The sequence below is a fragment of the Chenopodium quinoa genome, unplaced genomic scaffold (genome assembly GCF_001683475.1).
Source record: "Chenopodium quinoa cultivar QQ74 unplaced genomic scaffold, ASM168347v1, whole genome shotgun sequence".
Classification (NCBI taxonomy): domain Eukaryota; kingdom Viridiplantae; phylum Streptophyta; class Magnoliopsida; order Caryophyllales; family Amaranthaceae; genus Chenopodium; species Chenopodium quinoa.
In genome coordinates, this window is record NW_018744069.1 from 1667592 (window position 1) to 1693057 (window position 25466).

A 25466-nucleotide genomic window follows, 5' to 3' on the forward strand; every position below is an offset into this window, starting at 1 on the left:
CCAGAAGCTTCTTGACTTCTGCTACGGCCGCCTGATTCCTCTCCTCTCCATGATTCCTTTTCTTCTGGCGGACAGGTTTAACGACCGGGTTTACAGCCAATTTGTGCACGGCCGGGTTAGGGCTTATACCTGGCATCTCGCCAACATCAAAAGCAAATACATCTTTTAACTCTCTCAACAATTGAATTAACTCATCCCCAAGCACACCCACAGCTATAGGGCCTACACTAACCGTCCGACTTGGATGATCGGGGTCGAACACTATATCCTGGTGACTGCCGGCCGACTGTGGTCGTAACTCGACCGGCCGACCGTCAGTCATTAGTTGCTATGCTTGCTCTATCTTTTTCACCTTACGCTTCTGGCCGACCTGCTGTGTTGGGAGTGAGGTTCCTTCTTCTTTTGGCTCGGACGATTTTGGTCCGCGTGTTGTAGGCTTAACTGCCAACTAATTACATTCTTTTTCCATCTTCTGAATTCCTTGGATCGTGCCTATTTTCTCGTCCGTCCTCTCAACCTTTAGCAGCATTAGGTGAGGCACAATGACTGCTTTTGCTACATTCAGTGTAGGACGTCCGAGTATGACAATATATCCAGTCAGTTCTTTCACAACCAAGAAGCGGACAACCATATCTCTTCCTTCCCCTTTTTGCCCGAATCAGACAGGTAAGTCAATCCGTCCCACTGGGTGGATGACATTCCCCTCAAATCCAACCAACGGGTGAGGGATGTCCTGGAGAGCATCCTCTGGGAAGCTTAGATTTTTCAAGGCGGCCAGGCTGATGATATCAGCCGAGCTACCCGTGTCAATTAATATTCGTCCGACCTTCCAGTTGGCTATCTTAATAATGAATACCATGGGATCATTGTGCAAGGCTTTGACCTCCCCCCGATCAGCTTCACTGATGACTACTTCGGGGAAAGGTTCGGCCTTCACTGAATCCATTTGCATTACTTTACCCAAGTTCCGGGCGTTCTGCTTGATCCCCCTCATAGTAGGGCCGCCTGAAGCAAATCCTCCTGATATCACGGCCACAAAGCCTGAATCAGTGTTGTTGCCATCATCTTCTTTATCTTTGTTATTATCATTCTTCTGTCTTTTCTCGGACGTGTTGTTTGTCCGTGTGTAAGTGAATTTGGACTTCATCACATATGAATTCAGCATGCCCTTCTCGGCTAACTTGTCCAGCAGTCTCTTTAAGTTGATACAATCATTTGTGTCATGTCCCACGTCCTTGTGGTAATGACAATACTTGTTCTTGTTCCTATACTGAGCCGGGCCTCTCAGCGGCTGTGGCTTCTCAAACTCAAACTTATCCTTGATTTCCATCAAGATAGAATAACAATCCTTGTTGAATTCAAACTGAGGCTCGTACGCCTTGACCTTCTTGGACTTCTGTGATTGGGCGTCAGCCACCTTGACTTCCTTTCTCTTTTTTCCTTCTTTCTTTTGGCCGGTCGAGTCTTGCTGAGGAGATTTTTTCTCAGCTCCCTTGGCCGGCGCTTCTGTTTTTTGTGAGCGAACAAAAGTCAGTCACTTCAATGTAAGCTTCGGCTTACCGCGGAACACCTGCGTATGTCCGAATCTTTTTCCGTACCAAGTCTAATTTAAAACCATTGTGCCTTAACCCCCGGAGAAATTCAGAGTAAGCCATTTCGTCCGGCAGATTATGAATTTGGGCTTTTTCTTGGTTAAATCGCTGGACGTGCGAGCGTAAGCCCTCACTTTTTCCTTGGACGATTGTCGCCAAGTTAAGACTAGTCTTTCGAGGCGGTATATTGTATGAAAAATTTCTCACGAACATTAAGCTAAGAGTAGTAAAACAATTGATACATCCGACCGGCAAAATGTTGAACCAATCTTGCGCCACACCTTTTAGAGTGGCCGGGAAACATTTGCACCAAGTAGCATCATCTACGCTTTGCAAGTACATCAGGTTCCTGTACGAGGTGATTTGCTCTTCTGGGTTGCCCGTGCCATCATAGGCTCCCACAAGTACACTCTTCACCTTTGGTGGCTGAGAGGCATTTAAGATATCTTGCGAAAACAAGGGCGGATTTTCTCCCAGAGTAAGTAGGCGCATCTTCCAATCGATGGGTTGCGGTTGCACGGACGGTCCAGCTAGATAGGGAGCCTGTCCGTACACCTATCCGTATGGCCCATATTGTCCATATGCCTGGGGGTTCGGCTGCATCAAGCCATTGAACCCCTGAGGAGGCTGATATTGCAGTGATTGGGCTATAATGGGAGTTGGAGCATGAAAGACTAGAATAGGAGTTGGGGTGCGGACCGCCTGACTTCCGCTGGAGATGGTCGTGTTGGTATGCTGGGAAAGAGAATGATGTGAAAAATCATCAGGCATAGTTGGGGTTGAGGCCGTGTCCGAGTAGGCGACGTGCTCCAACTGCTTGTGCCGAAGGTAATCTCTTGCGTCCTTCCATCGTCTGGACGGCTCAAGCTCCTCTCTTCGAGGCTGCCTACCCCTCCCCCCAGCCGACTGCGTTTTCGCCAGCAAGTCAGAGAAATTAGTCCGCGGTACTCTCGGGGACCTTCTAGTCGGCCTTCGAAAGGGAGTGTTTCCAGCGTTCGTTGCATGGATCGCTTTGTTGTGTGTCTTCTTTGGAGCCCTCTGTTCCTCTCTCCTGGGCGGCTGCCTAGAGGTAGAGGCTCCATTTTGAATTTCTTTTTTGAGTTTTTTAAGCGCGGCCTTAAGAGAGGCAGCGGTAACAGGAGGGTCGTCAGCTTCTTCAAATGTGGCCATCAGAGGATCGCTAGTACGGATCGTAGGGATTAAATCCTCTACATGTCCATCCTCGCCTGGATGAGGTGTCTGACCGTCTGTTGCCATAACATACGAGTATCCCCACAGACGGCGCAAAATGTTTCGGGGGTTTTTTGGATTTTCTAGGATACTGGTCACGCTCTTCTGGCAATGAGTCGGTCCCACCTGCAAAACAACGAATATTCCGATCAACGGAATATTCGCCTCCGTCGATCAAGTCAGTGATCAGAACGGAAAAGGCTAGAGAGAGAAAGTAGAGAGAAGTTGGAGCTATTTAATGCTCTATTATTTTCAATTGTCTGAATCCCCCCCCATCATAAATGATTGTAGTATTTATAGGGGTGGGACTCGTGCCCCTCTCTAGGGTTTATACCCTAGATTTGCGTGACGTGATTGGTTGTGCAATCAGCGAATGTCACGTGCTACTCTGGGGGGCGCCGTTTTGCGGCTTCCATTGTTATCTCTCGGGATTTGGGCCCTGACGTTGCTAGGGTTTTCTGGCATGTTGATTGTTAAGGGAACAAATGTCCTTGACTCATGGCATCTTCTCATGACGACACGTGTCACCCTCTGACTGGGCCACGTGTCGCGACGAGACTGGCCTGCGGCTTTAAGGGCTCTGAATTACGTGGCATCTTCCCGTGGTGACACGTGTCACCCTATAACTGGGCCACGTGACACTATGGGATTGGTCCATGTATACGGGGTATTTTTACCCACAACACCTTTGATCAATCATGAATTCGAGAAACTTCCCAGACTTAGCACCAAAGACGCATTTCTTAGGATTTAACATAACCTTATGCCGCCTGAGTGTGGTGAAGGTTTCTTGGAGATCAGTCAGGTGATCCACGTGCTGCTTGGATTTTACTATTATGTTATCAATGTACGCTATTCCTCCCAATTTTATTAATGAAGACCGTATTATTCATCCATTGGATTGTAGCCGGCGCATTTTTCAAGCTAAACGACATCAGAGTGTAACAGAATAACCCCTGATCAGTAACGAATGCCGTCTTCTCTTGATCTTTTTTCCACAGGGGTATCTGATGGAAGCAGGAGTAGGCAACCATGAAACTCATCAAGGAATGCCCGGCTGTTGAATCGACCAGACTGTCGATCTTTGGAAGTGGGTAACTGTCCTTCGGACATGCCTTGTTGAGGTATGTGTAATCAACACACATACGCCAGGTACCATTCGACATCTTTACAAGCACAACATTTGCCATCCAGTTTGGAAAATTACATGGCCGAATGAACCCAGCGTCCAACAACTTTTTTACTTCGGCAGCTGCCGCCTGACTTCTCTCTCGCCGTGATTTCTTTTCTTTTGCCGGATGAGCTTCTTTTTAGGATCCACGGCGAGTTTGTTGACAGCAAGATCCGGGCTAAAGCCTGGCATCTCCTACACTTTTAAGGCAAATTTTTTTTTGAATTCTCAATGATCTGAACGTATGAGAACCCGCCTACTATGGTGTAGACCGGCTCCTTATCAGTGTCCGAACTACTAGCAGGATGGGGTGTCTTGGATGACTGCCCCGGGTTCTTCTTATTAGTCCCTTTGGACTTAGAGAAATAGCAATTTAACATCCCTTTGAAAACCAGACGGTCCAACGACCGTTGAAGGCTGAAGCATTCGTTGGTGTCATGGCCAACTTCCTCATGTTATTGGCAGAATTTATTTTTGTTCCTTGATTGAATGGAACTTTTCATTGGATTCGGCTTCTCTAGGGACAGTCGGTCCTTGATCTCCATGAGGATGGAGTTCCAGTCCTTGTTAAACTCGTACTTAGGATCGTACAGTTTAAATTCTTTCTTCTTCTTCTGAGACGGCTGGTAAGAATCACTAACCGCCCAGACTTCTTTTCTTTTCTTGCTCTCTTCTTTCTTCTTGGCCGGATGAGCAGGCCGGCTGTCTTTCTGTTTATCAGACTTCTAAGAGTCCGACTGGTTACCAGGAGAGCAGAGGTCGGTTGCTTGAATATAGATTTCCGCCTCCCTCAAGGCCGCCTGTAAAGTGAAAGCCCCTTTTCTGACTAGGTCGAACTTAAAAGTCGACCCGTCTCTCAGACCCTCGCAAAATTCTGTAAAAGCTTCCTCGTCGGACAGTCCTTGAATCTAAATTCTGATCAGATTGAACCGCCTGACATAGGAGCGCAATCCTTCTCTCTCCCCCTGCTTAATGGTGCTCAAGTCAAGACTTATTTTCTTCGCAGGGATGTTCATCGAGAAGTTGGAAGCGAACAGGAAGGCAAGCTTCCTGAAACTATCAATGGACCCGGCTGGCAGGTTGCCAAACCATTGTTGGGCAATGCCCTTCAATGTAGCCGAGAAGCATCCACACCAAGTGGCATCATCCAACCCTTGTAAGTACATGAGGTTGGTGTAAGCCATGAGGTGATATTTTGGGTTGGAGGTACCGTCATAGGTGCCTACCAACACATTTTTAACCTTGGTCGGCTATGCCCCCTCGGTTATCTCTCGGGTGAACGCAGAAGTTCACCCAGGCGGAGCAGACGAAGCTGCCATTCCAGAGGCTGGACGTTGTTGTATGCCTCATGTCTTCCAAAAAGGGTCGGCTGCATGAAATAGGGAGAATACTGACCGTAGACCTGAGAAGGTACATACGCTGCATTACCAATCATATGAAGACCAGAATGGACGGTACTACCTCCTGTTTGGCTCTCATGCAAGGAAGGAACATTCTGTGCAGAAGTGTTGTTAAAGCTGTCTGGAAAGTTTGACGTAGATGCCGACTTAGACAGTTTCTTATTTCTCTTCCGGGTGATGATCTCCCGGGCGTCAAGAGTTGATTTTTTGCTTCCCACCGGCTGTTGTGTCCGGCGGGGGTTGTTGGCATTCCTCTTAGGCAGAAGAATTTTGGACCAATCAATGGTCTCGACTTCCTTCTCCTTTGGATGAGGAGTTGGTTGCCGATCTCAAACTGACTTCCCCTTCTCAAGATGAGTCTTTTTTTTTGCCGACTGACCCCTGCTTGGGCCAACCTGGCTCTAAGTGATCAGATCATTAATTTTACCCTTGAAAATTGTCATTAATTTCATGTGTTCGTCTCGAGTGACAGGAGCTGATCCACATGCCGTATGGGTTTTCCCTTCCGGCTGCCCAAGAGGTCAATTTGTACCCGCCTGGCTGGCACCCCACTCCAGAGTGTCTCTGGGCCGGATGCGCTTGGTTATCAAGGAGCCATCATCGGCTATATAAGTTTCAACCTGAGGATCTTCATTCTCATGGTCAGTGAAAACTTCCGGGTCAACGCCCAGACGCTTAGGAGGTGGTACAGACTCTTGAACCATCCTTGAGGTACTCTCCCCACAAACGGCGCCAAATGTTTTGTGTGTTTTTGTCCCTCGGGAGAGTTACGTTATAAAGATTGGTCTGGCTGAGTTGTACCTGGAAAACAACGGAGAGTCCAGGTGGTTGGAGCTCCGCCTCCGAAGATCAAGTTAGTAACTTGAAAGAGAATAAAGAGTACAGAAATTTAGGTGGGGATCTGCTTGGATTCCAAGCTCAGGTGTTTCTGTGATGAGAGATAATGTAGGTGTAATAAATGATTGAACGTGTCACCAAAATGGGGAAATATCTCCCTATTTATAGGGTTATTGGTCGGAGTGCCCCTATCTGGGTCATTTGACCTAGGTTTTGGTTGGCTGCGCCGAATTACGGCGCTTCTTGGGATTTGGGCCCTTGAAGGCCGCCATTTCAGAATCTATCTGAAGGAACCACATGTCAAATGTATATAGGGCCACTTGAGTCAGTCTGATCTTGACACGTGGCCTTCTCTTATTGGGACACCTGTCTAGGGTAATTTTTACCCTAAACATTTCGTAACCAGAATAATAGCCTCCGATGCTTAAGTTAGTTACAAGAAACGAAAAAGCTAGAGATATAGAGTAAAGAGAAGTTAGAGCTATTTAATGCTCTTTTTAATGTAATATTACAATCCACCCCTCCTATCATAAATGAGTGGGGTATATATAGGGGTGGGAATTTGTTCCCCTTTAGGGTTTTTACCCTAAATTTGCATGACCTGATTGGCTGCGCAATCAGGTTGTGCCACGTGTAGGATAGGGGCGCCACTTTGCTGCTTTCAACAGTATCTCTCGGGATTTGGGCTCTGATGTAAGAAAGTCACTTTTTAAATTACCTCAGGTGCTCATATTGAGCATTAGACACGCGTCATCTTCCCATTAGGGCACGTGTCGCTCTCTAGTTCGGCCATGTGTCAGTATGGGATTGGACCATGAATAAAGGGGTATTTTTATCCTAAACAAATTTTCTTTTGATTTCCTTCTCATGCTTTGCCTTGTTTATATTATTATGAGAGTTTTAAGTTAATCTCTTAGGTAATAATGCTTGATTTGCGTGTTTGTGTGTTAGTTTAGAGAAATGCGTGCTTTTAAAGGGTTTCTTATTATTTTATTCATTTTTCGGCTATTTCTCTCGCTTCTCCGTTTCTTTGACTTGTTTTGAATGTATGTCGAGTTCCCCGAGATTTAATAATCAAGGAGGGAGCTCAAGTGCATTCAAGGAATTTAACGGAGCTAAACTAGGGAAGGCAAGCATGCAAGTTAAGCCAACCAAGGAAGCTTTGCAAGCATTAATGCCTTGAAGCCACCCCGAGCAACCGCACCAAAGCAGCAGCCGCCAAGCCCCGAGCAACAGCCAGTGCACAGTAGCCCTGCCAACAAACGCGGGCTGGCCTAGGCGCGGGCCATGCTGCCGCGGGCGCGAGCCTCCTGGTTGCGCCCACGGGGTTGCTGCAGGCTCAAAAGTAGCAAAATCGACAAGGAAATCTCCATAGGCATGCGGCGGGCACCCAGCGGACGCGTTCCCTAGCCCCGCAGGCATGACCTTTTGCCGCGAGCGCGGCTTTCCTCGTTCCCCGTTCTCCTCTACGGGCGATGCATATTTCTCCGTGGGGGCGGGTTTATGGGTTTTCTTTGTGATTTATTTTCTTTTCTTCGTTTGTATATATATTGCACGACCTTCTTTATTCTTAATACATGAAATTCTATAGTTTAGAACACTTTCTTACTCCTCTAAGGAGGATTAGGGTAGATTAGGAGTTCCTCTCTCTAGATTAGGAGTAGATTTTAGAAAGAGAAAGTGAGGGATTTCAATGGTGATTGAGATATTGAAGATACAAGGGTAACAATTGTGTTGAAGATCTTCTCTATTATCAATGAGCATTCTTAACTCTATCTCACCTTATTGCTTTGTTTAATTTCATGTTTGTTTTGTTTAATTTTGATGTTTGATTCTTGATAGTGTAATTGTTCTTGATATTTTGTTGATTCATAATTCCTTTAGTTGATTGTTGATAGATGATGCTATTCGAGTAGTTGTTGGCTAGAAATTGGGTTAAACTTGTATGATTGATTAATTGTGATTAATTTGGGAATTGTGTTGATTGATTGTTGAGATTAATCTCACCTTATTGCTTTGTTTAATTTCAGGTTTGCATGTGTGTAATTCGATTAGGCCTTGAGAATTATGCTAGATTCCTTTGTAATTGCTAATGACACGAACAATTGATTTAGGAATTGCAACCATCAATTGCTTTTGATTGTTATTCTCTTATTTTGTTATTCATAGTGAACCCTAGCTTAACAATTAGAAGATAGCTCTTTGATTCCAATTGATAGCTCTTATCATTAGTCTTCACAACCTTTGATTGGCATGATCTTACCAAGTTGTTGTAATTGACATGATTACTTGTTGATCCCCGTTCCTATTGTTTTATTTCCTTGGTTTCTTGTTTTGTTAGTTGTTAGTATTACATCTTACCTTCAATTTCGACCTAGCTTAGGCGCATAATTGAAAGTGCTAGAACATTATCGTTCCTTTGGGTTCGACCCTTGACTTGCCTCTATACTCGTATTTAGGTTTGTTAAGTGTTTATAAATTTAGTTTGACCGAGGGAAGATTAGATAACGACCTAGTTTTTCTCTCGTCAAAATTACCGTGATATATTATGAGAAACGCAAGAAGAAAGAGAATATGAATTCAAATTCTAGGCCATGACTCCATGAATATATGTAAAGAACTCAGGTCTAATGAAGGAAAAAAGAAGATATAAGTTTTTGAGATGTTCGAATATGAGGAGTGAGGGCGAGGTTTATTGATGTTTGGTGGTTTTAATGAATGCGGTACATCTAGTTGAGTTCATGTGCGTGCCACATGTTTGTGTTCTCGACGCTTTTTATAGTCTAAAATTACTTTCGACTTTAAAAAGCGTCGAAGTAACGCGGACATCATAATTAGCTGTTGATGCCCTTGCTCTTGCGGTGAGGCTATAGTGTCGAAAAAACACTCATTTTGTAGTATGTGAATTTTAAAAAGCTAAAAAGGTTTAAAGTTCCATATGATAGAAATAATTAAACTATTATATATATATATATATATATATATATATATATTATCTCTAAAATGTCAATTATTTTAATGAAAAATGAACATTGCATGCGGAAGATCCAAAGGAATGGACTTTCAGTATCAAGATTGTGAATCTATTGATATATGTGAACATCATTGTAATTTGAAAATTTTGACAAAGTCACCATTTAGAGAAATGAGGACATGAACTCAATGTAGAATCCATATCGATGTTAGAAAGCCTAAGGTTCTAAGGCTAGAGATGGACAATTAAAGTTCATTTGTGATATGATCACTTGTGCTGAATTGAAGCTAAAGTGTGAAAATTTTGAAAAGTTCAAAAGGTTCAGTATGAAGTTCAGTATCAACTTGACAACATAATGATTACATTACAATATGATTGTATTTGTGAAAATATGAGTCAAGACATTTACTTAGCAATATGTATTCAATTTATTGCGATATATAATTAAAATTTGAGCCAAGACCTTGATAAACAACCCAAGTTGTGAAATTATTTTACAACATACTCCGAAAGAAAAACTTATGAAGTGTATATAAAGGAGCTATTAATCTATATAAGATATATTTTGGTAATGGATGAGAATAACCTATCTTCCAACCATTATTCAAGAGATATACTTTTAAGATCATCTACAAAATTAAACAAAAGTATATATGTCAAATCAAAGTGTAGCAAAGGCTTCATATGTGATATGGAAAGAAATGTTCTTATAAATTCTTTCTACAAAGCAAGGAGTGAAAGTTGTATTAAATCGTTTAATGCACGTTCAAGTCCTATATAGAGCATGAAGTACTATTACAAAAGTCGTACTTAGCAAAAAATGTTTGTTGCTCAAGTAGATGCCCTTATGGAAAACATTCATTTGTAAAAGGTCAAGTGGGAGTAGTGTAAATCTCGAAAGAATTCAAGAATAAGCAACAAACAAACATGGTTCAAACCATGGTTGGTTCCTTCTATGCTAAATATGCCTCAACAAAAGGCAAGTGGGAGTTTAATCTAATTCGAAAAGTTCGAGAATCTTCAAAGAGTTCAAGAAAAGCTAATTCAAAATCTTGAAGAAATTTGAGAAATAATCAAATAAAAGCAACAATGTGAGCCTGATTCGTCTCATGTTGAAAATGACAATGCGTGGTCTCATTAAGTGTAATGGGAATAATAACCATGTGTCAAAGGTAGTACATTCCAAGTGCACATACTCTACTGTCGATTCTCGTTGAAAACTAAATAAAGTGGTTGTATAAGTTTCAATTGTTTCATAAAAACCAACAATAATGACTAGCATATGTAAAACTTAGCCAAATAAATAAAATTTCAATATTGACTAAGAGATCTAAAATATTTATTTTGGAACATGATGATTATGCAAGTAATAAAGATGATTTGATAAGTTATAACTCGAAGTTGTTTAAAAACCAGGAAAATCTTAAATAGATTCTAAGTCTGTAAGAAAGTGTATGACACTTGATTGATTTGCCTAATTTGGTGAGACCGATTATAAGAAAAACAGACAAGAAAGAATTTTTTTTTCTAACCAAAGGAGAGACTTGTTAAAGAATTCAACAGATTTATGGTATGACTATGACTACGATGAAACCTTTACATTAGTCATGTTGTAAAGATCTATTTAAGATATTTTAGTGATTTCTACCTTATGAGATTTGGTAGATGGATTTCAAAAACACTTTCTTGAAATGGTTCATGAAAGAAGATTTGTATACGATATAATCAGAATAATTTTGAAAATCCAATAATCCTAAGGATAATATAAGAGGTTCATTTATGGATGAATGAAAGTATCATGAAGTTGGTATTCTTAATTTTGTGAGTTCATAAAAATTGTTAATGTTCTCGTAAAATGAAGATCTTATGTATACAAGATGTTTAGTGGGGGTTATGAAATCTTCTTGGTCTAATATAAAGACCAATTATTCACTGCTTAAAGATTCAAGTAATGGCTAATGCATTTTGTTTGAAAAACCTTGAAGAGGAAGATAAGTACAGTTGGGATTCAAGATCTATTGAGATAGTGTTTTAAGAATGTTTGAGCTTAATTAAGAAGCTTATATTGATATGATTCTTATGAGATTCCGCATTATATTGAAAAGAGTTTCAATCCCATATAACATGGCACATTGCTTAAAGATTTAATGCTTTGAGCAAGGTTAATGAAATTAAGGTTTTGAGTTATGCTCCTTATGCATTCTAGAAAGGATGCATCATGCATGTCATGGCCTAAACTCGTTTATTTGATTCACATGTTTTAACAACAAGTGATATTAGATTTTAATCGAAATCCAATAAAATGTTGGAATACAATTAGAAATTTCTAATTCCTAGTAAAAGGATGATAGAAAATTCTTAGTGTATGGAGAGGAATATTATTGTTAATATTTAGAAGTTGCAAAATTCATATTTATGAGAATGTCTCATGAATTATACTTACTATACCCCTTCCATAACTAAGGTATGAAAGTCATACTAAGGTTCTTGGATTGAAGCAAGTTATTTAATTTAAGTTGTATATGTTTTAAGAAAATATAATACACAAGTAATAAATCAACTTGCAGAATTATGTTTATCATTTGAAACAAAGTTTCAATCTTATTTAATTATGGTTTTTGAAATTAAATAAAATGTCTAAGATAATTATGAATTGACAGGCTCATCAGGTTGATGACCTGGTGAATGAAACCCCACAGGTGAACTAAATTCATACATTATTTAAGTTCTTTGTTCGAAATCATTAAAGTGGACATAAATGATTTCAATGAATGGACTAGCATGTAAGATAGATTAGATAGCGCAATGTCATGGGCTATAGGGGCATAGTAATGCTCGATCAATCATATGGATATGCATGAATGATGCATGATCGAACTATTGACCTACTTTGAAGTTCAAGTATAGAGCTTCCGAATATATTAGTGGATTCCTTTGACATGAGTGGAACACTGATTCCATTGAATGATTAATTTTAATGTGGTACATTCAAATGTCTACCCGTAACTAGAGATTCTAAAGGATGTTTCCTGGTTACTTCAAGAATTGAGTGGGAGCTTTGGTTTCAACAAGATTGGATTGAGTCTACCTATTTAATTAGGAATGTATCATCGCGCCTTAAAGAGCGAGAATTCAGAGAATGCGTGGCCGCACTCAAATGTATTACTCAGTTTTCATATGTTTCGTAATTCTAACTCAGATTTCAAGAAATGATATGTAGATTAATACGATCTCGACATGTGATGCAATCATATCATCGAATCGACACATATTGACTTAAGGAATTTTAATATTGCACACTTGTCTCAGACAAGTAGCAGATTGAAGTATTTATGTCTTTGTCAAGTTCAATTACTAGATATTTAATGGATCAAATTATGGAGATAATTAAGTCGTTCTTTTGTGTCGTCGTATTATCATAGATAGAGGTACTTACGATCTTTGGGCTAGTAAAATAGCTTAAAACCCAATTGAACGAATCCAATAAGGTCACACAAAGAGCTTAGATTGAGCATAAGAGGAAGAGGCCCATGAAGGGCCTTCTCCCTCTAGGTGGCCGGCCATATGATAGAGTTTAGGTGTATTGGGCTTTCTTCCTAGTCTAGTTATAATATGATTATAAATAGACTAGGTGCTTATGGTTGGACATAATATTTACTGATCATAGATCAATCCCTAATTAGCAAACACAAGCCAACCCCTCACAAACTCTCTCTCACTCTCGTATGTCCTACTTTATGTGTGCCGGTGGTGTGTGCACAGTGTTCGTGGTTCGTAGTGGTGGCCGGTTGTTCACAAAGGTGGTGATTGTGGTTTCCCTTCTTTAATCAACCAATTTATTATTTGTTGACGGCTCAGTCGATTCTTGTAGACTAAGTAGATGGGCAACACTAGGAACTCTATTATCTCCCTATTTGACAGTCAATCGCTTGTGGAAATCACGCGTCAAAGGTATGTATTATGTTATTCTTTATGTGTTATCCTTGTAGATGTTTTTTAGGTGAAAACCCTACGTACCCAACCTCCACCAGAACCCCTACTGAACTAACCCTAACCTACAGCCCCTATCTACAACCTTGCCTCCGGAAACCACCCACCACCCACCTCAAACCACGCCTTTGTGAAGCACAACCCAATATTAAAAAAACAGAAAAAATGAGAAAAAAAAACAAGAATCCAAACCTCCAAAACCCTAACTCTAATAGCCACCACATCCATATTGAGTTTAAGAAAAAAAGGCTAATTGGGTTTACGAGGACAAATTTGACCATGAAAACTCTAGATCTAGAGTTTCCCGATAAGAATGATGTCCTTTGAACAAGTGTTTTATTCCGATAGAGGGTTCTGAATCATTATAAAGCTAATTATTCAGTGAGGTCAAGTAATTAAAATGCCAAAGTGGAGGCCGCTTCCGATAAGTAATATAAATGAGTAATTAATATTACAGGTTAACTTTAACTGAACCCTTCCGGTTAAACCGAAGCAACTAACAAACCAACAAGACGAATTAATTCAGAAGGAATTAATGAGTCGCTGATATTTAGACGTCGAGAATTCGAGCTAGGAGCATTGAAACCGAGCGTTGGAAGTCGAGTCAAAATTATAAAAGACGAGACGGTAAAATCACTAATTAATCAACAATTTAACGAAATACCCCTATCAAAAGAATGCCTCGAGCAAACTGAATCCTAGGGGCATTTGGTATCGCCAAGGTGGCTAGCAAGCGCACCAAGCCGAGCCTAGGCTGGCTGGTGCGTGCTAGCGCACAAGGCTAGCATGGTAGGCTCATAGCCCCAGCTGCTATGGTGCACTAGCAAACTAGCAAGGCACGCACATAGCAGCAGCAGCTATGGTGCGCCATGGTGCTAGCTATCTTGCAGAGAAGGTGCGGGGCAGTTGTGGGGTAGCTGCTAGCTGCGTGTGCTGGTAGGGGAACATCAGTACACCAATGCCAGTAGCTCGCACTTGTGCATGGCTTGTTGGCCCGAAGGCAGTAGCTACGCACCATGATGTCATGCCAAGGGCAGCAGCTAGGTGGGCCGAGGCAGCAACCCACCCTAGGCTGCTTTGTTGTTAAATTGATGGTGCCACATGGCAGCGCCTCATTGGTGCCTTGTTTGGTTTAGGTGGCTGGTTATGGGGAGTGCTTGGGGATCAAGTTTTGTCCCCTCCCTTCCTTGTAGTCCTTACATAACCCTTCTCCTAAATGTGCCACTTATTGATTAATTTGTTGTTGGATATTTAATTTTATTTTTGATTTAAAAATGAAGAAAGAATATTGATTTTACCAGCTCTCCTACATTGACGGGAGAGAGAATTTCACTCATGAGTTTCCCTATAAATACCCAAGTTGGGGTATGGGAAAAATCACTTGAATAAGGTGTTAGAAAAGGCATCTCCATTGAGAAAACCTTTAAACACATAATTACTTGAGTAGTTTGGTCGGGCTTAGCTAACCTCTTAAGTAATAAACCTAGTCAAGGTCGGGTTGCGGGTGGAAATCGTAGGAGTTTTTTGCCCATTGCAAGACTTAAGCTTTCTCAAGTAAGAGCTCGGGGTACGAGCGAAGCACGCAACAAAGGTAATTAAGTCTTTCCTTATTTCTTGTTAATTATGTCTTTTGATTATATTAATTATGAGTGTGATCTTGGCTCGGGTTTTATTCTGCGATGAGTTGGACTCATCAAACCCAACACTGGTATCGGAGTCTTTCTCATTTATTTTTATAATCATAATTTTCAAGGTGTTTTTATGGCTTTATTTTTCTGGTTTTGTGTCGCTAATTAGATTAGAAGCTCAATTTTATTAATTTTAAACCTACTTTAAAGCTGATTATGGGTGGAAAAATTATTCTGAAAATGTTTTCGCCATTTTAGGATCGTGTTTTAGGCCAAAATCTAACCAAAAATGCCTTTTTTGAGGCATTTTTCGTTTTAATGAAAATTTTTAAGTCTTTCTAACCTTAAATCTTTAGGGCATATTTATGGTGACTATGTATTTGGTCATTTCTGCATTTTTAAACCTCTTTAAATATGGTAACTTGGTAGTAATGAGTACTTGAAAGATTGGTTAAAATTTTCATATAATTGTAAATCCATTGCATTTATTATGAAAAATTTGTTCTTAAAGGCTTTTAAGTACTAAAGATTCAATCTTTAATTATTTTAAGTGATTGAAACTTTGAGTTAGTAAATTCCACGAATTTTTGGTTGAACTTTTGATTTAATTGATTGGAATCATAAAGTTTGAATCTTGTGATAGAAATTTCATTTATCTTCATATTGGAAGATATAATTTTTCAAGGATTCACAAGTTAAATTTGGAATCTTTATTTGAATATTTGTGTTCATAATTCCCGACAAGAGGAAAATGTAGGTCATTATCTACCTCTCCCTAGAGCCAAACCTAATTTGTAAACACTCGACCCACCTAATAAAAGTACATGGTAAGTCAAGGGTCGAAAACAAAGGAATGAGTAGGTATTATGTTGTAGTCTATGTCAAGCTAATTCGAAGAATTTAAATGGTTGTGGTTGGTAACTAAAGTATCAAGAAACTAGATAAACCGATAAATTCAATATGTTAAACACTAGGGATATATATTCCACATGCAATCTAAATGATTATGCTAATTGTTAGATCACTCAACCGATTCAAACATTACAAGGGACAAACAATAGTTGCAATCAAAGGAATCCAAAAGTTATCTCCTATAAGCCAAGCTAGGGTTCACTACGCATGGTTAACAAGGAAAATCACAATCAGATTCAATAAATTAAAGCAATTCTCAAATCAAGGGTTCATGTCATTGAAATTTGCTATGCAATCTAGATTAATCTTATAGGTTGATCACTCCTAGTCTAATTAATCACGTGCACAACTATGTCAACCAGTTTAATTGCAAAAATTCAATCATTTAATGATCATCAACTAGAAAAAATCATCAATCAAGCATAATACCCCTTCTCCCTAGCAACTAATCTACTCGCTAATCATGGTGAAATTGAAAGACAAAACAAATTAAATCACAAACATATTCATTTTAAGTTTAATCAAGAAGGAATTCAATCATTCAACAATTTCTCAAGCCTAAAACAAAATTCAAATCAAACAATTATGCATAAAAGGTAATTGCAATAAAAGTAAATTCAAAGAAAAGAAATCTCACCAACTTTCATTGATATGAAAAAGAAATCCAAACTTGATTGAAACAATGTTGTAACACAAATCAAAATCCAAGAATTTCTATCTCTACTTTCTCTCTAACTTCTCTCTAGTTTCCCTCCTTAAAAACTAAGCAAATAAAAATTATCTAAAAGTTTTCTATGAAAAGCAATTAGAAGAGTATATTTAGTCAAAAAAAAAATGATCGGCTGCACCTTTTCCAAGAATATCCCGCGGGCGTGGAAAAATGAGTGTCGAACTCATAACTAACTCCGCGGGCAATCTAGGCAACACCCGCACCCGCGGGTACTGTAGCCCTCGACCGCGACGAAGACCCCCGCGCCCGCGGATAAGGGCGCGGAAAATGCTCTGCTCCCAAGTGAATTTAGGGGCCCGCGGTCTCTCTAATAGGAGTGGTCTCTCCAAAACATTCGCACCTGCGGGTAGACTGCGGCTAGGGCGCGGAGAGTTCCTGGCAAAAATCTCCATTTCCTAGCACTTTACCGCGCTCGCACCCTTCAAGGCCCGCGCCCTAGGCCTTTGGCAAAGGTTGTACGCCCTCTCCGAGCCCTCTCCAAGGAGCTCGCTTCTTCTTTGCTTAGCCCTTTTTGCTCTTCTTGACCCCTTTGCAAAGCCATCTCCTTAAGCACCTACATAAGTAAACAAAGAGAGAAAATAGAAGAGAAAAAGAGTCATATAAAAGGGAAACATGAAGAAAACCACATAAAGGAAAGTAAAACATGAAGAAAGAAAGTAATACAGAAACTAAGGGAGAAAAGACCAAAATAATAAAAGAAAGCTATGAAAATAGGGTGAAAACATCCTAAAAGACTACCCTGTGAGTGCCATAAATGACACTCATCAAATTCTCCCAAGCTAGACTTTTGCTCATCCCGAGGAAAACAGAAGCTAAAAAGGAATAAGAAGGGCTTATTTAGAAAAGAAAAGGAAAAATAGAGAAAACGAATATACACTAAGACTCACTAACGTAGGAATCAGGGTTCTTTTTAGCTACAACAAGCCCTTTAAACCCCAAATTCGCCTATGAGGACGAGTGAGGTCTCGTAAAGGTTTCCTAATAGCTTAACCCATAACTCTTTAAAATAAAACAAGGCAAAATCATTTAAAAGAAAAGAAGGTAAATCAAAATTTCAAACAAATAGCTCTTCATAAGGACTTTCACAAACGGTCAAATGCAAGTGAATGAACACTTTTCTATATGATAGGGGTATGCATGCTTCAAGATATCCACGGTTGATCAAAACATAAGGTATGCTAAGCATAGAGAACTAAAGAGGCGCAATCCACTTTCATCCCAACCAATCTAACCGCGTTCTTCCAATGGCTTCAAATCTTCCCTTAGTAAGCGTCTCTATGGTTCCTCGAAGGAACCGGAAAAGAATAAAATTTTAGGGTTCTCGACATCTTGACCTTGCATCCCTTTTCCTTAGGCTTTAACTCTTAATGTCCTCCCCTGGTATATGACTCAACCGCTAGGTCGAAAGGACTTTCCCAAAGGTTGTAACGTAAGGGCAAAAGGTTAGGGGTAGGCCTAAAATTTAGCATTTGGTGGTACACCTAGTTTATGAAGCAAAGATTGACCAAACCTCAACACCAAAACCGAGAAGTCACCAAACAAAAATAAACTAATACCCCAAGCTTATTCGAAGTTGTATCCACAAGCATATATAAAAAAAAGCGTAAACGCTTCTCCCCCAAGCTAAAACGAAGCATTTTCCTCAATGCTTAAAAAGGGAAAAGAATCACATCAAAATATTTTTGAATTTTCTTATTTTCACTTTTTTTTGTAATTTTCATTTTTTTTTTTCAAAGCAATTGTCCTCGCCTCTTTTAACTTTGAACGGTTTTTTCAATTTTGCATTTATTATGTCCTTGCCTCTTTTAACTTTGGATGACTTTTTTATGTATTCACTTATCATTATTCCCAATATAAACAAAAGACGAGCTTGCTTACAAATAAAACCAATATCCAACCTTTTAGACCACAAACTCCCAAAACACGACCATTTGCTTCACAAAAACCAAAAAATGGAACAAAAAGAAACAAGTGGCTCAAAGTTCTAAAGATGTGGCTTGAAAAGAAGGGGAAAGGCTCAAATGGTTAGTAGGAAGGCAAATGTAAACCCAATGAACTAAAAAGAAAGAAGAAAATCCTAGAAATGAAAAATTACCACCCTAAAAAGTTGCCTTTATCCTTCCTAGTTGGTTCGGTCTCGTGTTTGAGAATTATGAGTCAAGATTCAAGATTAGGTATGCAAAGGTCAAGGATCCACGCCGTACAATCAAAATATAATGAAGAATTGAAAAAGAATAATCCTCACACGGGTGTAGAAAATACTTACTAAAGTTGTCAAATTCACCAAAGGACCACAAACCAAAAGAATCCGGCTTCAAGGACCCAAAAGGTCCAAACCGCTACCTAAGCATACCCTATCCTAGAGTCAACCGTGAATACTCTCAAAGCATGCACACCGATAAAACATAGGAAAGCATACATTCAAAGGAAAAATTCCAAATTGTAGAATGTCATAAGATAAGAGCTAAACAAGCAAAAAGAGAAGTATAGCCTCAAAAATGCAATTATTTTTTTTAAAGGAAATAAAAGGAAACTTAGAGAGAAAAGCACAAGAATGAGAGCAATCACAAGTAAAAGGGAATCGTCAAACAAGCGGTCATTCGGCAACAACGCCAATGACCCCAAACACGCTAGGTGTTACAAGGCAAACATCCTTGAACGATCAACTCAGCCTAAAACTAATCCTAATCTAAGCATACAAGAAAAGTAATGAAATAAAGGTGACACCCTTCTTATCTTTTCACCTTGGTTTACGAAATAAATGTGCCTCCCCCTAGACCAACCCTAAAACACCCTTTTCGACTCCCCCCCTCACAAAATAAGTGCATCGACCGCGATGCATACAAGTAAGGGAAACTATAGGGGAGGTATCAAAAAGGGGAAATAAACAACCCAAGGGGGACTAATGGCCACTAGGGCCGGCATCACCATCACCAATATCCCCATAATAAGAGAAGCCTGATGGGGGGCCATATGGATCCCAACCACCGGTATAACCGGGTGGCCACCCATAATGACCTTTAAAAAGGTCAAGTTGGTATGTGGTCAACTGGTCATATGGCTCGGGATGAATGCATAGCTCGGGGTGAGTGGGGTGAACATAGAAGTAGTTGGGATCACCGGTATAGTCACTCCTTCCCGGAACCCGATAGTCATAATGACCGGACTCATCGGGGTCTGAGACCCCTTGCCAATAAGGGTACATTAGGGAGGTTGTCACCACCCCAAGATGGCACGGGCCCTGGTTGGGCCGGCACATACCTTGCTTGCGCTCCATTTGCTCTCGCATGACCGTCATCTCCCGAAGATAGGAATCTTGTTGGTAGTCGTGTTGTGGTCATTGTTGTCTTGTTTCTCGCCGTTGTTGATTGAATTGTTGTTGCTGTTGTTGTTCCTCTCCACCACCATTATCACCATCATCATCCTCCTCATTCACGTCCTCATCCTCCTCCATATCAACTACCACTTTCCCCCCCTATCCATAGGGATATTCCAAACATTCCTAGCCTCCCTACAAATAGAAGTTGCAGCCGGGTTTGGAAGCAAGCAATAGTATTCATTTCGCACTAACCAAGAATATACATTGGCCTTACTCGTACTAGTGATGAAGCGTAATGTGTTGAGTCGCTTCAAATCTAGTAACACATCTTCACTCCCTCCAACCGGAGTGTAAGACCTCAAGAACCCCTCTTGCTTGAAATGAGTAACCAACCTCGTAACCATTCCTCCACAATGAATCTCTCCGGTTTTGGTCCCACTAATTATCGCTCTGCAACACTTCATAAAAATGTACCCAAAATTCACGCTAGACCCAAAATCCGACTTGGTGGCCATCCAAAGAACCATTATCTCTTCCCTTGAAAGTTTCCCAAGGTCTTTCTTGTTAAAAACGGCATAACCATAAAACCTATGAAGAATTCTAAGGGCCGGGTGAATAATTTCACTAGCAAGAGAACTCTTGGAGTCAAACGTTCTCTTATTAGAAATGCTTCTCCACCATGAGACCTCATTATAAGCAGCCAGGTTGGAAAGGATTGGCTAAAAAATATCATCATGAGGATTGAAACCAATGGCATTGAATTCGTGGAGGGTTAATGTATGCTTGACATTGAACAATTGGAAATAGATGAGAAAATCAGTATCCCTCGCCCTATTGTATTTAAATGTAGAGAAAAACTCAATGGTGGGTTCCAAATATGTTCTAGGAGAAGATTTAGCAATCTCGATTAAATGGAGGTTTCGGAGAAGGATGTCAAGATCGGAATCAATTCCTAACTTGACCATTTTGTCATGATGATTGTTTCGGGTTGGCCTAAACTTTCAGGTTTTCATTTTGTTATAGATTGGAGCTTATTTAGACCGGTTATAAAATTTGAGAGGGGGTAGAGGTTGAGGTGGGGTATTATCTTGAGGAGTGGGGTTGGGAGGAAGTTGGATATGGGAAGATTGGCCATGGGAGTATTGGCCTTGAGAAGATTGACCGGGATATTGGTGAGAACGCTTCTTGCTACACTTGCTTTTTCATAACAAATCCATAATCACCAAATCAAATTACACCAATAACTGAAAGGAATTCACACAAAAAACTACTCAACACCAATACTACCACTAACACTTCACACAACTTCACAACACCACCCAACACTACAAAGTACCTGTTTCAAACAAGACAACAACTAAAATCCAAACAACAACCAACAAAATTAACAATCAATATAAAAAATAAGTCCAAATCACTCAAAACAATCTCAAAAACACCATAAAATTATCCATAATCAACATATTCATACTTAACAAAGGTAAATCAAAAGCAATGCATAAAATCAATAAAAATTGAAAAAAATAGACCAAGGATTAGGGTTATACCAAAGTTGAAGACACAAATGAAGCACAAGAACACCAAAAACGGACCAAGCATGAATCAAGCTTTAAGGTGCTTCAAGAAACCGATTTTTCCCAAAAAACAACGAGATAGATGATCTAAATTTGATGAAAAAGAAGAAAAGTAAAAGATTTTGATGAAAATTTAAGTGAAAATAAGGAAAATAATGTGAAATTGATGGGTTGGGGTTAGGTTTTGAGAGTAGGATGAGAAAGAAATGGGATAAAAGTTGAGTGTAAAGAGAAATAACAGAGGAGAGAGAAGGACAGGGGCACGGTTGAAACATGAAACCAGAACGCCGCGCCCTCTCTCGAAATCTCCGCGCCCGCGGCAGCAAAATCACGCCCGCGGGCAACCCGCGGTGAGTACCTGCTTGGGTTTAGTGGTTTTAAGGTGCAGCCACCCGCGCCCGGGGACAGCCACCCTGCGCCCGCGGGTAGTCCCTGTGTGTGCGCACAGGTCCATGGTGCGTGCGCACCACATGCAGCTCGGGAGGGCTCTAAAATTCATTACCAAATGCTCAAAATAATGCCAAAATATTTGACCCCTGTGCGTGCGCACCATAGGGTGATCAAATTTTGTTTTTTAAAAAAAATCCGACAAGAATTTAGCAAAAGGATAGAGAAAATACCCTTAAATATGCTTTCATGATGCATTCTCACCGGTGCAATCGAGTGTCATGATCAATTACTAAAAAATTTCACAAGAAATAATCCAAAATATACTTGAATATGAATACAAAAATCAATAAAAATGCAAAGACGATAACATGTAACCCCACCTAAGCTTAACCAAACCTCATGAGATCTTGAAGTAACACCAAAATTGTTGGAAAATTTCTTCGATCCAATCTCATGGAACCTAAACTCAACAGAAAAAAACAAAAATTAAGAGAAATAAGAAAAGCTCTCAAACATAAAAGAAATATAGAAAATTGTAAAATCAAAAGAAAAAGTTTAGAAAATCGGGTTGCCTCCCGGATAGTGCTTGTTTAACGTCATAGCTCGACGTCCTCCACCAATTAAGGTGGTTGTCGGAGAAAAAATGAGTGAACAAAGCCAACAAAAGCACCATAGAAATACTTCTGAAGACGATGGTCATTGACCTTAAACGGAGAAGAAGAATCCATTATTGAGACCTTTACAACACCGCTTGGAAAAACAATCTTGACCAAATATGGACCACTCCATCTTGATTCCTTGACGCTAAGGTGTGATGGGAGAGGTTTGAGCTCAACCATTGGTACACCTTTATCTTCCTTTGAAGTGGCATCTTGCAAAGCCTCTAGGTTTGAAATATTCATGCACATATGCTCATCCACTTCCTCGATGCTTCCATTTAGCAAATCCTCATACATTGCCATTCCTTGATAGGAGCACCTATCTTATCCTTATTCAACAAGACATTATCAAGAGGATCATTAGAAGTGAGCAAGTGCTCATGCATAGAAGACACAACATGGTCAAGAGAATCAATCATCATGCAATTTTTTTAAGAAGAACATGGATACTTCATGATATCATTCATGTCAAATATAATAACCTCATCTCCTAACTAAAGTGAAATATTTGCACTCTTAACTTCAACCAAAGCACCCGAGGTAGCAAGGAAAGGTCTACCAAGAATAATAGGAATGGTAGCATCTTCATCCATTTCAAGAACTATAAAATCCACCGGAATCATATACTTACCTACTCTAAAAGGAACATCCTCCACCTTACCCATTGGAAGTTTGATTGACCTATCGGCTAATTGCAAGGTTATGTTGGAAGGCAAAAGTTCCCCTAACTCAAATCTTTGATAGACCAAATATGACATTAGGCTAACACTAGCTCCTAAGTCACATAAGGCATTATCAATTTGCATCTTGTTAATGGCACAAGGGATAGAGAAATTTCCGGGATCTTTAGGTGGCATCTTGTTCATTATAATTGCACTACAATTTAACCGTCTCCACAACATCACAAGTTCTTTTCCCACTCAAAATGTCTTTGAGGAATTTCGCATAGTTGGGCATTTGGGTGACAACTTCCGTAACTGGTAGAGAAAGGTGAAGTTGCTTGAGCATGTCAATAAATCTTCCATATTGTTCGTTCAACATATGTCTCATGAATTTTTGTGGATACGGAAGCTTGGGTTTCACAATTTCTTTCTCTACTCCTACCTCACTAGGTGTCTCAATCACAACCTTACTAAAAGATTGCCATCTCTCTCATCTTCTACCAATAATTCCTTGGAGACTTCCTTAGTTTCACTCTTCTTAGGAAAACTCTCCTCAAGAATCTTACCACTCCTTGTAACAATAACATTAACGGGTCTCATGGGATCTAGGCCTTAGGAAGGTAAAGAAAAAGGACTAGAATGGTCTTTCAAATCATTGGCATGTTGAGAAATTTTGTTTTCAAGCATCTTATTATGAGTCATCATTTCATTGAATTTCTTGTCACTTACGGCCATGTAAGTGTTCAACAACTTTGCTAGATTCTCAATGATTTCCTCCAAATTAGGCCTAGAGGAAAAGGATTGTGAATAGGAATTATCACCTTAAGTATTTGGAGCAAATCTGGGTGGAGGGCCTCTATGAGTATTGTTTTTAAAATTACCCTTACCTTTATTGTTCTAATCACCCCTATTTTAACCATAACCTTGATTATGGTTGCATTACCACTACCTTGATTATGATTTCCATAACCTTGGTTTTGATTTCCATAATTTTGGTTTTGATTTTGGCTACTATAACCTTGATTGATATAGTTACCTCGAGAACCTTGGTTCCCTTTGTTATTGTTGTCAAAATCGCCTTGGTTTTGGTAATTCCTATTTCATTCACCCCTTTGATTATCAAACCTTTGCACATTATTATTATTTTACACATATTTCACATGCTCACTCTCATTGTTATCAAAATCATCATTACTATCCGGTAAAGCATGAGGGAAATTCCAAGCATCATGATCATATGAACCACACACATCACAAAACAAAAAACCAGTAGGCATGTTACTAGAAGAAGCAGGAGGATGAGAGATAGAATATATAACTCTCCCCTTAAATTGGGAGGGAGGATTTGAAGCTTGGGAAGAAGAACTTTCCTATTTTTTCTTGATTTCAATCATTTCCTTCCCCAAGTTCGTCATTTGTTAGGAGAGATTGTTGATTGCTTTTAAATGATCAACCGAGTACACCGAGGAGCTACTCTTCCTAGTTGAATCCCTCTCACCATCTTGCCAATCTCTATAATACCTCACCACATCCTCAATGATGTCTACCACTTCTTCCTCCGTTCTATTCGTGATGGGACCTCCGGCTCCTCCATCAAGGTATGACTTGCCTTGGGGACTTAAGCCTCCATAGAAAATTTGAATAATTTGATAGGTTAGAATTTCGTGGTGAGGACACTCCCTTTAATACTCTTTATATTCTCCCACGCTTCATAGAGGCTCTCACTTGGCTTTTCTGTGAAACCTTAAAGCTCTAGCCTCCGACTTTTTCTTTTCTGGATAGGAACGGGATAGAAATTCCTTGGTAACCTTGTCCCATGTTCTTAGAAATTCGGCTTAACCTCCTTGTCTAGCCATTCCAAAGCACGCCCTATAATAGAAAAAGGAAAGAGCTTGAGGCAGATGAATTCTTGGGAAACTTCGTTCACCTTGATAGTATTGCAATATTTTTTAAACTCCTTGAGATGATTTTTTGGGCTTTCATGCTTGGCCCCACTAAATTGTCGCTACTCAATCAAAGTGATCATTGTCGGCCTAATTTCATAATCATTTGCCGTTGTTGTAGGTGGAGCAATCCCACTCTCAAATCTATATGCACCAAGAATCCCCAATTCATTCAATGCCACTCTCAAATTTTCTCCCATTCTTACTTGTTCTTCTAATTGTGGTTCTTCCTCACTTGAAATGCTAGAGCTCAAATATCTTCTAGTAACTCTTAATCTTGTAATACTCCTCTCAGTCTCCGGATCAACTGACACTAGTGAATGACTATGTGCTCTATGCATACAACTTCAAAAGAAATGATTAGTAGCATAGCTACAAGTGTAGCCTAAAAGAGGAAAACCTTTCTGTTTTCTATTTCTTATTAAGAATTAAATAAACTTAACAACTATAACTAA

The 25466-nt window shown here is 39.9% G+C and overlaps 1 protein-coding gene across 1 annotated transcript; it reads right to left on the reverse strand.

Moving 5' to 3' along the window:
• Positions 1 to 658: 658 nt before the first annotated feature.
• On the reverse strand, positions 659 to 19762 carry LOC110691166. The gene is made up of 2 exons (XM_021868085.1): positions 19726 to 19762; positions 659 to 1506 (listed from the first exon to the last, which is right to left on the reverse strand). The coding sequence occupies exons 1-2, from the start codon at positions 19760 to 19762 to the stop codon at positions 659 to 661; spliced, it is 885 nt and encodes a 294-aa protein (XP_021723777.1).
• Positions 19763 to 25466: the final 5704 nt, after the last annotated feature.

Coding starts and splice junctions, on each gene's coding strand:
- LOC110691166 (XM_021868085.1), bottom strand. CDS start 19,762: ATGACGGTCATGCGAGAGCAAATGGAGCGCAAGCAAG. Junction 1,507..19,725: donor GCAAATGGAGCGCAAGCAAG/GTATGTGCCGGC, acceptor CACAAAAAACAG/AAGCGCCGGCCAAGGGAGCT.